Raw genomic sequence first — 16,469 nt, 5'->3', positions numbered from 1 at the left:
TAAACTTCTGACTTCAACTGCATGTTCCCTCTACCAAGTATTTTCAGCTCTTATTCTCTGAAAGCAAAAAATAAGTCACAACTGTCCCCTCTTGTTTATTATACCCCAACAGTCTTATTCCCTGTCTGTCGCCTGCAGATCCAGTCGCAGTGGAGAGGAACGCTAGTAATACGCAGCCTGGGCCCCTGTAAAAAAAGCAAGTAGCCCAAGTCCATTTAAGGAAAGAAAAAGTGAGGTGTCCCGGCTTCAGGAGCGCCAGTGAAAGTAAACTCCAAAAAAGTATTGATCTCAATACCAGACATGTTACTTTTCAGTGTTCAATTCCTGATTACAGACAATCTAAGTCGACACTTGGCCTGTAGTAAAATATATCTTCAATGAGAACTGCTGTTTTTCTTTGACCTAGAGTATAAAGTTGGCATGGCTATTTTGAATACTACTACCAACAAGGTCCTTACTTAAATGCAGTCTAACAAGGGCAAGAATGGTAATAAAGAAGCGCACTCAGGAGACTGAAATGGGAAACTTTTATTAATGCACTTTAACGATAAAGCCAAATATTCATTCCAGAAAATAATAAAACATTTTACGTTTTCAGGGACAATTTCAGCAAACTGTAAAGACCATGTTAAGGTCATTAAAAAAAGGTTGTCTCTGTATGTGGGAAGTAGTACATACTTGTAAACAAATGGAATGCATCTATTTTACTGTACAAATGTCACAGGATCCAGACCAAGCAATAGGGGCACATGATTTCTGCTGGAGAAAGTCCAAGTCAGGCAGGGGGAAAAAACACTAAAATATCTATACAAAACATTTATACTAATATTTAAATCATCTTTAACTTCCCTTTTCAGAACTCAGTCTATCCAAAAGAAAGTTAATGGTAAAAACATACCTCTGATATGTTTTCCCTTCAGAAGCTATGTAGGCAGAATCCCAGCCTACATCGATGCACATCCTTACAGTAAAAGCTATGTAGGCTGCCAGAGATATTACAATTTTAACTTGATTTTCGATAGACTCCGAGTTCTGAAAAGGGAGGCTGGGAATCTGCCTACAAGAGCCCATTCAATCAGTTGTCCTCGGGTCAGTCCTGACCAGAGTATTATTGTCAGCTCTGTGGCTAGCACTCCCTCATCCCCCTCCCTGGGAAGTAGAGGTTGTGTCTGCCTCAGAACTAAGAGTCAGTCAGTTAACCTGTCTTTCTGTAGGTAACACTGCAACTGAAAATGTTTTGCAATGGATAACATTTCTTATTGGACAAAAACAGGTAGTCCCTGTTTTTTTCCCTGTTTGGCGCCTAATGAACAGACCAAATTAGCAACGTGTGCAGCAAGAGCCACATTTGTGTCTATAAAAACCATACACTAAAAACAACTTGATCATGAGAATCGGAAGGGTGTCTTGAACACTGTCAATAGCAAAATCTATAGACCGCTTTTACTTTCATGCAAGCTACATGTAGTGATAAAAAGATGAGTTCCGTGCATGAGGGAGACAGTGTCATATTCACTACTACTATGGTGTCACAACTCGCCATGTTGAACTCAACTGTGAAGGTGATGAGGTGGTTTGTAAAAAAAGACACAAATAAAAAATACTTTTATTTTCTACAAAGTTAGTGTATGTTTAGCCCCAGACCGGCCCCAACCGCTCATCACTAGAGTGAACAATAATAAGAACCATTACTTCAGGATAGAAACGGAGACGAATGCAAAGGTGCAGGCTATGATGTCATGCTGTCAGTCAACCTGCCCTTGATTAGAGACTTGATTGAGCTGCGCTCAAGGAAGAACTTGCCTGTAAACACTGGTCTAGGATCAGCTTGAACCAATCCCACTCAAAACACTAAACCTTTTAAGAGGCTTGTTTTGTTTTCTTATAGAACTTTTTATTTGACTTGCCCTGGCACAGCACTTACGGACAGTGTCTACCAACACCCTGGGGTGCGGTGTCCAATCCATGTAGCTACACGAGACCGCAACTCCTTGTGGCAAAACACATAAATTGAAGCTTTATATACGAGTGATTCTACAGAAGTGGTGCAAATTGCAGTCCCACCCCCCAAAAACGATATATATATTAAAAAAACAACTCTACAAATGTATTTACCTCATGATATGTTGTAATTCAATCCAAGGGAATAACAAATATATTGTTAAATTAATATAGTACAAAGTCATTTTTTATACACCCATTTCTATTGAGAGTTGGCTGTCCTACACCGATTCCTAAACGTCATGTTTGAAAATAAAGCATTGAAGTAGTTTTTATTATTTCAATGGAACATCTTGAATTGTTCTATTATTACATCGAAAGATACTGATCTCATTAGTACTTTTATTTCGAAACATCTTTCTATAAAAAATGCTGTCCCACCGTTTGATGTCACGACCGAAACACACACATTAAAAGACAATAGAGTGAATGTACCTTAAGCCACATCCCTACAAATATCACCAGGTGATGGGATTGCACCCTGCTCCAGCATGGCCACATGGCGAGTAGTCCATCTGCAAACATTTTGTAGAAAATGAGTGAGCAAGTTGGTAAATCATCTATTTTTAATTAGTGTCATTAATTATATGTTTGGTGGGATGTCCATCTGTCCAAATGAAAGAGCGCTATGGGGATTCTTTGAAGTTGGGAAACAGTCGCAACCGAAACAATTGACACCATGGAGATGTAAACTCAGCAAAAAAAGAAACATCCTCTCACTGTCAACTGTGTTCATTTTCAGCAAACTTAACATGTGTAAATATTTGTATGGACATAACTAGATTCAACAACTGAGACATAAACTGAACAAGTTCCACATAAATGGAATCATGTGTCCCTGAACAAAGGGGGGGTCAAAATCAAAAGTAACAGTCAGTATGTGGTGTGGCCACCAGCTGCATTAAGTACTGCACCAGATTTGCCCGTTCTTGCTGTGAGATGTTACCCCACTCATCCACCAAGGGACCTGCAAGTTCCCGGACATTTCTGGGGGAATGGCCCTAGCCCTCACCCTCCGATCCAACAGGTCCCAGACGTGCTCAATGGGATTGAGATCCGGACTCTTCGCTGGCCATGGCAGAACACTGACATTCCGGTCTTGCAGGAAATCACGCACAGAACGAGCAATATGGCTGGTGGCATTGTCATGCTGGAGGGTCACGTCAGGATGAGCCTGCAGGAAGGGTACCACATGAGGGAGGAGGATGTCTTCCCTGTAACGCACAGCTTTGAGATTGCCTGTAATGACAACAAGCTCAGTCCGGGCAGTTGTTGCCATCCTGTACCTGTCCCGCAGGTGTGATGTTCAGATGTAACGATCCTGTGCAGGTGTTGTTTCACGTGGTCTGCCCACTGCGATGATTATCAGCTGTCCGTCCTGTCTCCCTGTAGCGCTGTCTTAGGCGTCTCACAGTACAGACATTGCAATTTATTGCCCTGGCCACATCTGCAGTCCTCATGCCTCCTTGCAGCATGCCTAAGGCACGTTCACGCAGATGAGTAGGGACCCTGGGCATCTTTCTTTTGCTGTTTTTCAGAGTCAGTAGAAAGGCCTCTTTAGTGTCCTAAGTTTCCATAAGTGTGACCTTAATTGCCTACCGTTTGTAAGCTGTTAGTGTCTTAACGACCGTTCCACAGGTGCATGTTCATTAATTGTTTATGGGTCATTGAACAAGCATGGGAAACAGTGTTTAAACCCTTTACAATGATGATCTGTGAAGTTATTTGGATTTTTACAAATTATGTTTGAAAGACAGGGTCCTGAAAAAGGGACGTTTATATAGAGGTCTCGTCTTTGTATCTATGCCATTATGGCGTCTGTGACAGCATGGGCAGTGCCATTGAGGCTATCTCCATTTTAAAGTTGCATGCGGCATGCTCTGCCGACTGAGCTACAAGAGGTCCACCATGTGGGTAGGGGACAAGTCCACACTTTATGAAAAAGTGTAGAGTATTGAGATACATATCCAGCAGGGCGATCCAACCATCCAAAACCCCAAACATTAGCATCGATTTCGCCAAAACATAGACGTCTATAATGTACTATGCTCTACTGCAGGGGTTCCCAAACTTTTTACTCAGGCCCCCTTCCAGCATTGGGGAATATCTGTGCCACAAGCAGATTACTGACACACTGTTCACACCCCTCTTGTTGGCTGAGAGAACATTTTGCCATTTTAAATCCTATTTCCTGCAAATCAATAGTCTAAAAAAAACATTGCTAAAAGATTTTAACTGACATGGGCTAGTTGATCTGGACATTTCTGACATGTCATAAATAGCTCTCTAAGGTATGCAATGACTGACATGACAAGAGATACTGCTTATGCACTATCCACTTTCAAAGTGGCACCTTGTGCAATACACTACTATGACTTTAAGGAGTAAATTGAAAGACGGACTGAGCCCCCCCCCCCCCCCCATAAAACACTCAAGACCACAAATTCGGTCTTTACGTGTCATCGTCTCAACTCACTGGGTCTGGATCTTGGGACCAATGCCCTGGTATAAATATCGGTCTTGGCTCCTGGATATTACTTTCGTCTTTGGTTTACAAATTTGAAGAAGACGATGCTTTCTGATCATTGGCTGATCACTCCGAACCCATAGGAATACGCACCCAGTTCACTACTTTTAAATGGTGGAAGCCCTCAATAGCAATGTCTATACTAAAACGAATTATATCCATCTGAGTCCTCTATTGACACTGAAACACGTTATTTTCCCAACGCCTGTCATTTTGTTAATTTGGTAAGCAAATAATTTCTCAAATGAATGTGTGTTAAGGTTATTCAAAATTATCACTACTGTGCTGGTTCTCCCTTTACTGCAACGTTTACACTATGTTTCAGAAATTACATCTAGTGTTAAGGTAAAGATTTAAAATATGCAATACAAAGTGTGAGTAGTGTGTGTGTGTATATATATATATATATATATCTCCCTGACATATGTTGGAAGACGTGTGCAGAAAGTTAGGGGAAAATAGGATACAAACGTGAATTTTTTCCAACCCCCAATTTGCACCACTTCTGTATAATAACCCATATACACTGAGTGTACAAAACATCAGGAACACCTCTTTATATGACAGACTGATCAGGTGAAAGCTATGATCCCTTATTGATGTCACTTGTTAAATCCACTTCAAATCAGTGTAGATGAAGGGAAGGGGAGGAGACAGGTTAAAGATGGATTTTTAAGGATTGATACAATTGAGACATGGATTGTGTATGTGAACCATTCAGAGGGTGAATGGGCAAGACAAAATATTTAAGTGCCTTTGAACTGAGTATGGTAGTAGATGCCAGGCGCACCGTTTGAGTGTCAAGAACTGCAACGCTGCTGGGTTTTTCATGCTCAACAGTTTCCCGTGTGTATCAATAATGGTCCACCACCCAAAGGACATCCAGCTAACTTGACAACTGTGGGAAGCATTGGAGTCAACAATGGGCCAGCATCCCTATGGAACGCTTTTGACACCTTGTAGAGTCCATGCCCCAACGAATTGAGGCTGTTCTGAGGGTAAAGCCACTCAATATTAGGATAGTGTTCCTAATGTTTTGTTCACTCATTATATATTTGTACACAACATTTTGAGAAAGAATAAAACAGAGATTCCCAGAGCTCCCTCTCTCTTTCTACTCCAGCATCGCTTTTGATTCAGCTAGCTCGTGATTTGACCACATAATAAAAAAATGTAGAAGACTGGTTCATTTAATAACAGCCATTTTAAGTGTTGGCAGCATCAACGTAACTGTTGCCCAAATGACTTTTTGTAGCACATGACTGTGTTACTTAGACAACTTCCTAGTCTCCGAACCCTTCCCCCTACCTGATCCCACTGACATGCAAGGATCTGACATGTAACATGTAACTCAGTAACATGAATATGAGATGCATTAATAATAATAATAATAATGGTGTAAAATTTAACAATCCCTGGTGAACATAAGTAAAAGGAGGATGGAGAGAGAAGAGAGAGAAGACAACTGACTATTAGAAAATAAAAAGAACCCTCTTCCTTGCCGTCCAACTGACCGTTTGTCTGGAACAATCTCGGTTGTCTGTCTGTCGTTAGAGGATGCAAGTCGTAAGCAGTCTGTGTGGGGACACTGGGGGAAAGACAGTCATCCCTTTGTTCCCTCTCTCCATTGGGGAAGACATCTCTGGGAAGGCTGGGTGCCCCTGTATGGCTGAGGGGAAAATGGGGGAGCAGTCTTCTCTTCACACCCTTGTGCCAGGGGTGGTCGAGAGGGAAAGCCATGTAACGTACCCTCGGAGAGGGAGAGAGTGGGTCCTGTGTCTGTCCATCCATGAGAGTGAATGTGGAACTCCGCTGCCCTAAATGGCCAGAGGGGTAGTAATGGTGGTGGTGGGGGAAGTTGTGTGTTTGGGCGGGGCCAGCTCCAGGAGCGCACACACCGTCCCGGCCACCTGGGGGAGCCCTCTCTCCTCCAGGATGTGGAGGGGCAGGCACAGCTGGGTCTGAGGCCAGACGATGCACACACATACACAAAAACACACACGCAAGGCAAAAGGAGGACGGAAAACAGGAGGGGAGAACAAAAAAGGATATGTCAATGGATGGGTAAATAATAATATCAAAAACTACAACCAAAAGATAACAGAAATCATCAACAAAAATGTAAAGACATGAAACTCAACATAATGGAAAAGGTGAATGGGATCCAAAAGCATGACCTTGAGGAGAGCATGGAAAAGGAGCAGAGGTGTGCAAACAGAAGCACAGGATTACAATAAGTAGGGACTGGTGCACTGAGATACCCACTGAACAACATATCCCACAGGAGCAAATATAAGTGTGTGAGTGAGTGAGAGAAAATGTGGTAACACAATCTAAAGTTGCGCGGAGAGAAGACAGACTGCAGAGAGGAAGGAAAGAACAGCAAATATTTGGTTCATTTTATTGTGCAAGGAGGAGCTCTGGGAAAGAGTTGAAAGGTCAACAACAGTAGAGATCGGCACGTGGGTACACATCCTCTAACCAAACAGACCACTGACACAGAGAACATACACACCGCTCTTCAGAGCCAGAGGAGACATTACTCCTTGTCATTCAGCATAGACCAACAACAAACTACACACGCAGCCTGCATCCCGAATGGCACCCTATTCCCTATTGAGTGCACTACTTTTAACCAGGGGGCCCATAGGGTTCTGATCAAAAGTAGTGCACTATAAGGAATAGGGACCCATTTGGAACAAACCCAGAGTCACTTGCTCGCTCTTTCTCACAGAATATGTGCTTTGTCTTCGTATAGAACAGTATAAGAGCACTCATTGCCACATACAGTGCCTTCAGAAACTATTCACACCCCTTGACCTTCCACATTTTGTTGTGTTACAGCCTGAAATTAAAACTGATTACACACAACGCCCCATGTCAAATGTGTAATTTTTTACAAAATAAAAATCTGAAATGTCTTTAACTCCTTTGTTATTGCAAGCCAAAAATAAGTTCAGGAGTAGAAATGTGCTTAACAAGTCACATATTAAGTTGCATGGACTCACTCTGTGTGCAATAAGTGTTTAAAATTATTTTTGAATGACTACCTCATCTCTGTATCCCACATACAATTATCTGTAAGGTCCCTCAGTTGAGCAGTGAATTTCAAACACAGATTCAACCACAAAGACCAGGGAGGTTTTCCAATGCCTCACAAAGGGCGCCTATTGGTAGATGGGTAAAATAAAACAAAGCAGATATGAAATATCCCTTTGAACATGGTGAAGTTAGTAATTACACTTTGGATTGTGCATCAATTCACCCAGTCATTACAAAGATACAGGCGTCCTTCCTAACATACAACGCCCCAGGAAGGAAGGAAACCGCTCTGGGATTTCACCATGAGCCTAATGGTGACTTTAAAACAGTGTAATGGCTGTGATAGGACAAAACGGAGGATGGATCAACATTGTAGTTTCTCCACAATACTAAGCTAATTGACAGTGAAAAGGAAGCCTGTACAGAGGAATATTCCAAAACATGCATCCTGTTTGCAACAAGGCACTAAAGTAATACTGCATAAAACATGTACAAATCAATACACAATTTGTCCTGAATACATTACTCTGTAATGCATTCATTATTCTGTGCCACTCTCCATATTTTCAAGCATAGTGGTGGCTGCATCATGTTATGGGTATGCTTGTAATAATTAAGGACTGGGGAGTTTTCAGGATAAAGAATAAATGGAATGGAGCTAAGCAGAGGCAAAAACTTGGGAGACAAATTCACCTTTCAGCAGGACAATAACCTAAAACACAAGGCCAAATCTACACTGGAGTTGCTTACAAGGAAGAAAGGGAATGTTCCTGAGTGGCATAGTTGTAGTTCTGACTTAAATCTGCTTGAAAATCTATGGCAAAACCTGAAAATGGATGTCCACGAATGATCAACAACCAATTTCACAGAGCTCACAGCTGTAATCGCTGCCAAAGGGGATTCTAACAAGCATTGGACTCATGTATTGAATACTTACCTAATCAAGATTAGGGTTTTACTTTTCATAATTCCCCCCCCCCACTTTGTCAGAGTATTTTCTGTAGATCGTAGACAAAAATTAGTAAGTTTCCCATTAGTAAGACAACAAAATGTGTAAAAAGTCTCAGGGTGTGAATACTTCCTGAAGGCAGTCCAGTCATATCCTGGGGCTGATTGTTACCACAGCTTGTGCCTACCTAGACTGGTCCCAGATTTGTTTTAACACACAAACAGACCTGGGATCAGGCAAGTGCTAAAATGGGAGTAGAGTGAAGTTGCCCCTAGACACTGATCGTGGGTCAGTTTTCCCTACTAATGGTTAAAGACGAACTGAAACATTTTATTAAGTCAAATGTGATAAAGAAGCAAGTTCCTACCCTTAAAGTAGCTGACAAAAACATTTGAAAATTGCCTCATGGACTAATGCGTGCCGCCATAAATGACATCACTTGAATGGTTCATCTGACAGGCAACCCAGATTACAATGCATGTTAGTTTCTTTATTGAGAATGTTTTCCTATCCAAGCTGCAGGCTTGGTTTTCTCTATCGTAATTGCTCCTCTTTCACCCCAGCTGCCAAACCCTGAATCAGATTACCAACCCACCCATGCTAGATTATGAAAACGAAATGTATAGATCGGCAGGTAAGGGTGCTCACGAGCGGCTAGACGTTCTTTACCATTCGGCCATCAGATTTGCCACCAATGCTTCTTATAGGACACATCACTGCATTCTATACTCCTCTGTAAACTGGACATTTTTTATTTTTTATTTTATTTTACCGTTATTTTACCAGGTAAGTTGACTGAGAACACGTTCTCATTTGCAGCAACGACCTGGGGAATAGTTACAGGGGAGAGGAGGGGGATGAATGAGCCAATTGTAAACTGGGGATTATTAGGTGACCGTGATGGTAGAGGGCCAGATTGGGAATTTAGCCAGGACACCGGGGTTAACACCCCTACTCTTACGATAAGTGCCATGGTATACATCTCTGTATACCCAGTGCAAGACACACTGCTTGATGCTTATTTATAAAACCCTCTTAGGCCTCACTCCCCACCTATCTGAGATATCTACTGCAGCCCTCATCCTCCACATACAACACCCGTTTTGCCAGTCGCATTCTGTTAAACATTCTGGTCCCCAAAGCACACAAATCTCTGGGTCGCTCCTCTTTTCAGTTTGCTGCAGCTAGCGACTGGAACGAGCTGCAAAACACACTCAAGCTAGACAGTTCTCTACATTCAAAGACTCAACCCTGGACACTCTTACTGACACTTGTGCTTGCTTTGCGTGATGTATTGCTGTCTACCATGTTGGTGCTGCTACCATTGTGGTGAATGTTGTCGTGATGTGTTGCTAATATGTTGTATTGTCATGTGTTGCTGCCATGTTGTGTAGTTGTCTTATGTCTCTCTTTATGTAGTGTTTATGTCCTACATTTCTTAGCCCCCATTCTCCCAGTTGGCCTTTTGCCTCTTGGTAGTGTAAGAAATTGTATAAGATACTGGTAACTTGTTTTAACCACTTCTCAACATAAGCTATTCTTGGCACAACATGCACCCATCCCCACTACTTTGTCAGACCCACACACACATCCCCTCCCCCATGAATAGGGCCTGTGAAAACAAACGCACATGCAGGATGCCTTTGGATGTGACTAGGACAAAGAACTGTGTGAAAAGCCAATGGAATGTCGACATCAGGCCGAACAGGACTACCCACGACCCAGATCGACCAATCGGAAGGCCAGACTTCAAGATCAACCTACTTTGCTAGTTGTCTATATAATCTGTATGTACTGTGTAGAGCGCTCTCTTCTCCGACGATTCCATAAGAATTAGACAGAAAGGGGCCGTGCACGTTTTTGCCTGATATCTTTACACTTGAATAAAACGGCCTTATTATAAAATTATCCACCTCGTCCTATGTCTCCACTTGGTCTCCTGTCTCAAGTAAACGTTTTATCAACAGTAGGCAGTCATTGTAAATAAGAATTTGTTCGTAATTGACTTGCCAAGTTAAATAAAAGTTAAATAAATAAAAAACAAATAAACAGCTTGCTACAGCGCAGAATTTTACTATGGATTATTAATTTAACTATGGAAACTGTCAGGATCATTTGGTAAATCTCACAACTCGCTGCAATTGATTTAATAGGAGTGGACATCTAACAACCTACATGTCTGCAGCTAACGTTAGCTTGCATTAACTGAATACTTGTTTTTCTAGCCCAGCTAGCCTCTTAGGTTTGGCACATCATAAATCGCTCACTGTAAACCATATTGAATACTGTTTATGCATAGTGTACACCATCTGGCTGCAAAAGTGACTATTATTGTGGGTACTACCATGCAGTAAGCTAAGCTTTTTGCTGTTAGCTAGCTTGCTAACACAGTATGATCCGATGCCCATGTCAAAATTCCTGTAATGTTTAACACAGCTAGACCTTGCTCGCTGAATGAGCTCAAAAACTTATGCAAGTGGGTTTTTGACTGGACTATACAAGCTTATTCAATGCTAACTGCTTTGTTATTGTGGAAATCATGCATTTAACTACCTTACTAATGTCGGGTAATAGTAGATCCGATGCCCCTGCAAAAAATCACGAATGTAGCATACATCTGAATGAGCTCAAAAACTTATGCAAGTGGATTTTTGACCGGACTATACAGGCTTGTTAACATGATTGTTATTATTTTATTGATGTTCCCTCTCAAATTGGTAGTTCTAGCTTTTAGTTTCTTCACTTCTTAATCAGTCTTGATCAAAAAGCCATGAGTACAGTAGGCGCGCGGCTGCCCTACCATTCCCATGAGGTTATTTCAATATGGCTGTGGCCACACCTCTCTATGGGGCTGCAGGTAGCCTAGTGGTTAGAGCGTTGGGCCAGTAACCGAAAGGTTGCAAGATCGAATCCCCGAGCTAACAAGGTAAACATCTGTCGTTCTGCCCCTGAAGAAGGCAGTTAAACCCACTGTTCCTAGTCCGTCATTGTAAATAAGAATTTGTTCTTAATTGACTTGCCTAGTTAAATAAAGATAAAATAAGCTTGTGCTAGGCACTCTAAGACTGTATCATATTATGTTTAAAAAGTATTTTCAGAACATAAAATTGTAAAATGTAGGTTGATTTGAGCGTTTCAGTTCCTCTTTAAAGGTTAGGATTGGGGAGGTGTAGCTGATCGTAAATCTGTATCTAGGGGAAACATCTCCCCAGAGCCACAAAATGAGCATTATGACTGAGAGGGGGGCTGGATCACAGACGGTCAAGGAAAAAAAAGGTTCCTGTAGGATACTTGATTGTGCGTCAGCAAAGACTCAAAGGCTAACAAATGACCCTCGCCGACCTGCTCTCTTTTTGATTAGGCAAAAACTTCAGACTGACTTTGCAGCTTAGGCTAAGCTGTGCTAGAGTCAGGAGAGAAGAGAAGCGCTCGGCATTGATTAGTCAGATTACTCGTGGTTGGTTCTTCTCAGGGGCCGGAGGAGGGAGGAAGCAGCACGTAGGCTACATATGACAAGCACTCCGACTTGATTGATGCTATTAGTGCAATGGAAGTGGCTTCGGGTGGGAAGGTTCCATCTAAAACACACACACCGGCACACGGACAAACTTAAGGCACAGGAGGAGGTTCAGTAGGTAGGTACAGTAGCGGACAGTTCAGTGACAACACAGCAATCTACAGGGTCTCGCTGTCTCTCTCAATGGGGGCAGTGCCCGTACATGACAGAAGGGTTACGAGGGAGCATTGAAGGTCCACCTCGCCACTCCTTGAGGAGATGCAAGTAACCTTCCCCAACAAGCAACTGGAACAAAAGATAAAACCTACTATATGGTATTTGGCATATGGAGTTGTGCCCTTTTCAGTGGATGGCAAACCAGGCAGCTGCGAGCGCTCCTCTTTGTTAAGGCAGAGTGGGACTAAGAGAGGGAGTGGTCCACTCATTCTTGTGTTTTTCCCTTGTTGAGTTCTGCTGACTGCTGTGTCTGAATAGATACTGCTGCATTGATGGAAAACACCGCAATATGAAATGAGAAGTACAGAGGAGTGCGAGTGGTGTGTGTGTGTTTGAGATAGTGTGTGTGCGAGCGAGCGAGCGCACAAGTGGTAGAGAGTCAGTTTGTTGTGGGACGATGAAGGTGAGGAAGGGATTGTGTTGTCCAGACAGACAGTTCAGAGGTGGGGCACCAGGTGGCAGTACAGGGCACACAGTACAGACATGATGGACAGATAGAAGAGGGCGAAGCCTGCCAGCTGGGCTGGGGGAGAAGGCATTAGGAGGGGGGGAGGAGCCATGGAGAGCAGGACCCCCAGCGTCCCGTAAACACAGCCTCCCCGGCCATCCAGAACCTCCTCCACTGTGCAAAGCCTCTCCTGTCCCATGGGAGTGGGGGAAGAGAATGGTGGAGGAAGGGGTTAGGTGGGGGGGAAGGCAAAGGATAAGATCACACAGATAGGGGAGGTTTTGTGTTTGGATGGACAGATGGAAGATGCATTTGAGAGGGAAGCGGAGGAACGGAAAGAGAGAGAGAGAAAGTTACTGTCATTAAGCGGTTTAAAAAAGCTATGCAGGTTGCCAGTTTGTCAATTGAGTTAGCTGGAGTCAACTGATATAAACAGCAGGAACAGAGAAGTAGGCTAAACTGTTGTTGATACAAAAAGCAGAGCAGTAGAGGGAGTCTGTCTCCCTACTCTGTACAAGAAATCTTAAGACAGAAGAGAAAAACCTGCACTGTCTGAAAGTAGGTTTCAGCTATTTAATTAATTTGTTGAGGTCACTGTCTTACCTGTGGAACCCCGATCCTGCGACACGCCTCCAGAAAGTTCTCCACGTTCCGCCGACATTTGGCCATCGTCAGTTTGGGCTTGATGGACAGAGACAGAACGGGGACAATGGTAAGCACAATGACAGCGGTTGTGTCCCAAATGGCACCCTATTCCCTGTATAGTGCACTACTTTTGACCAGGGCTATGTCACAGCAGTGCACTATATAGGGAATAGGGTTCCATTTGGGATGTAATCAGTGTCTGATCATAAGCCAAATGCAGATGTAAAAAGTTGTATTGATATGCTTGAAGTGTAGTGTTCCTGACAGGAAGACACACTGACAAAATGTATTCTAAAACTGATATCTCACCAATGCACACATGGTATGCACGCACAGCACACGCACAAGGTGCGCAAACACACAAACACTCACCACAGCAGGGGAGGGCACGTGGATGCTGGGTACGGATCGTGGCCGCACGTGATTGGCTAGATGGCAGAGCACGACCCCGTCGGTCAGTGCTGCTCCTAGGTCGCTTGGCAAGGACACTTTCAGACGCGATTCGATGTTCTACAAAATAGAGTACGACACAATTACAGGGGGATCAGCACATGTAGGGACAGGAGTTTTTCCTGACCTTGTGATCTCACCTGGGCTCATAAAGCATCTCAGAGTAGGATTGCTGATCTAGGATCAGGTCCCGTGTCCATATAATTGTACTCATTACGATCTGAAAGGTAAGACTGATTCTAGTTCAGCACTTCTACTCTGAGACACTTTATGAATATGGGCCAAGGAACCCAGTAGAAACTCCAGGCCCTAATGGCTTGGTCAAAAGGGGGGAGAATCTGTTCACCTTCCGCAGTTGCTCCACCAGAGCAGCCTCCTCTCCCATGGGGCCTTGAGGCTGGGTAGGGGTCACCTCTTCAGGCTCCGGCCTGGGGGCGGCACCATCACCTGGGGGGGAAGGCAGAACCAGACAGGCTCAAACATACACACACACAAGATCGAAAGCTGGTGAAAGCAGAATGGATGCTAATCATTTATCCTGAAGAGGGGGAAAGTCCAGCTCTACAGACACAATGGCATGATCAGACGGCTGGCAAACAATTCAGAAGGCAAACTACAGCATATAGAACTCTACAGCAACAGAAGGAACTTGAAGTAATAGAGAGTTGGAACAAAACCAACAGAAAACTGAGCTACGAAACTGTAGGCCACAGATGCATGTTAGTCACTGAACTGAACTTGGAAGTCACTAACCCAGACAGACAAAACTCTGACCTATAGACAGACAAAAATCAAAGTAATAGATGGGATCACAAAACCAACAGAGCAGACCATCATACATAACAGTCAAAACAAAAGCCGACAATATCCCCTCCCCCATTTAATATAGAAAATCTTTCCATAAGCAAAATTATCTAATACTACTACCCCCCCCTCCCCGACCCCCAATTTAATTCTAAGGGTGTGAACCATCTATTTTGTTTGACTATCCACAGTATCGCTCAGCGACTGTGCAGGATCCCATCCAGACGTGTCCATCAGCCCAGCTAGTTACCAGAGCAATGTCACATGACACTCAATTGCGACATGCGCATTGCACACTCAAGAGGTACCAACACTCTCTTCTGAAAGCTCCCAAGGCCATGCAGCCGAGATCCAGAGGTTGTGATCCGGTGACATACCTCTCCTCTGCTCTTCCTTCTGGCTGAGGCGAAACAAGAAGCTGTCGGGCCTCTGTGCGGGTCCCCAGCAGGAGGGCGGAGTAACAGGGCCGGGGTAAGAAGGTGATTGGAGGGCTGCAAGCAGAACAGGAAGTGAGCAGGTGGGAGAGTGGTAGAGTGAATAGGGCGTGTAATAAAATCCTTTCAGATCCACAGGAACGTCTAGGGAGTAGTAGTCAATTTGGGATACAGTAAATTAGTAAGGAGAGGGGAAGGGTGTGTTGGAAGCTGCTCTAGTTCACAGCCATTTATACTCTGGTTTCCATGGAAGCCAGTGTGACTAGCTGCACCTAGCAGTGAAGGGCAGCAGGAATAGTGTGACTGGGTGTCTTACCTGTGGGAGACAGGGAGGAGCGATCCTCGCCCTGCTGAATGGCCAGTCGAGTCCCAGCAGAGAGCAGAGGGAGAGAGGGTTAATTTCATCCCTCTTTCAATTTGAGTCAGGACTGAAACTCCAGCAGTCATGCATAAACGGTTCTCTCAACAATACTCAGGTATATAATCACACCTCCGTTGGCACCAGAGATGTAATGGGGGAGAGTAAAGGCCCGTAAATATCACGAGAGCACCTTTTGACATCAACATTAGCGCTGTTAGCATTAGCATTCATCTTGCCTGTTTGGTGTTAACAAACCTATCTTTTACCGCTACATCAAAGATGGGCAACTGTTACATAGAAGAGGGTGGACTATGGGCATAGAGCCATGGAGCAGGCTCTCTGGCTGCAGGTAGGTAGAGTGCCCCTTAGGTTGAGCTTATAATGATCATATTCATGGATTAGATTTATAGACACCTAGTGCTCTCCTAATTGGTGCTCAACGCATTTCCATTGTAAAGGGGAAACTCACCTCATCCACAGCCAAAGTGTAACTCACACCTGGGTGATGCCAAGGCAGGCATTTTGCACAGGGGAGCGCACCACACATGCACTAGCCAAACTCTAACCATCACTAAACTGGCCCTAGACCAGTGTGTAGCAGAATGCTCCAAAATCCAAAGTATAAGGAAATGAAGAGAAAGAGACGGAAAAGGGAGGTTGCTCTGAAAAGAAGACGTGCAAGGTTGCAGTACCTGCAGTAGACATGTGGGGAAAATATCGTCAGGATAGGAGAGACGCCCATCTATGGACATCCCAGACACAGTAAGAGACTGGGGGGAGGTGGTCGGAGAGAAAGAGTGCAGGAGGACAAAAATAAAAGGAGAAATAAGGAGAGCGACAAGGAAGGAATGGCAACAGGTGGATTGAGGGATTTAAAAATAAAATCCAATGAGAATTGAGGAGAAAGAGTAACAAGGAAGTGTGAAGGAAAATAAAAAGAGACGTGGAATAATGGAGAGATTTATAAGCAGAGAGCGATACAAAATGGAGTACTGTTCTGTTAATTGAGTAAGCACAGTACACACACAACATGCTGCAGATGCAGGCCACAAAAGAACAACTTTGTGCATGTGTG

General features: G+C 43.7%; 1 protein-coding gene across 11 annotated transcripts in view; it reads right to left on the bottom strand.

Moving 5' to 3' along the window:
- Positions 1 to 513: 513 nt before the first annotated feature.
- The window catches only part of LOC139547569 (DISP complex protein LRCH3-like), an 87,687-nt gene continuing 71,731 nt past the window's right edge, over positions 514 to 16,469 (bottom strand). For 4 of the 11 annotated variants that reach the window (XM_071356478.1, XM_071356483.1, XM_071356481.1 and 1 more), the window contains 7 exons: positions 16,087 to 16,164; positions 15,350 to 15,383; positions 14,977 to 15,090; positions 14,142 to 14,242; positions 13,718 to 13,855; positions 13,304 to 13,381; positions 6,913 to 12,890 (listed from right to left, as the gene is read on the bottom strand). In XM_071356478.1, coding sequence (XP_071212579.1) covers positions 12,690 to 12,890; positions 13,304 to 13,381; positions 13,718 to 13,855; positions 14,142 to 14,242; positions 14,977 to 15,090; positions 15,350 to 15,383; positions 16,087 to 16,164 — 744 coding nt within the window. In that variant the 3' untranslated portion in view covers positions 6,913 to 12,689. Of the gene's footprint in view, positions 6,490 to 6,912; positions 12,891 to 13,303; positions 13,382 to 13,717; positions 13,856 to 14,141; positions 14,243 to 14,976; positions 15,091 to 15,349; positions 15,384 to 16,086; positions 16,165 to 16,469 lie in introns of those variants that run through there. The other 7 variants (XM_071356486.1, XM_071356485.1, XM_071356488.1 and 4 more) reach the window with 4 other exon arrangements.

Source organism: Salvelinus alpinus, chromosome 21, assembly GCF_045679555.1.
Source record: "Salvelinus alpinus chromosome 21, SLU_Salpinus.1, whole genome shotgun sequence".
NCBI classification, from domain to species: Eukaryota; Metazoa; Chordata; class Actinopteri; order Salmoniformes; family Salmonidae; genus Salvelinus; species Salvelinus alpinus.
This window is presented reverse-complemented; position numbering and strand designations above follow the sequence as displayed.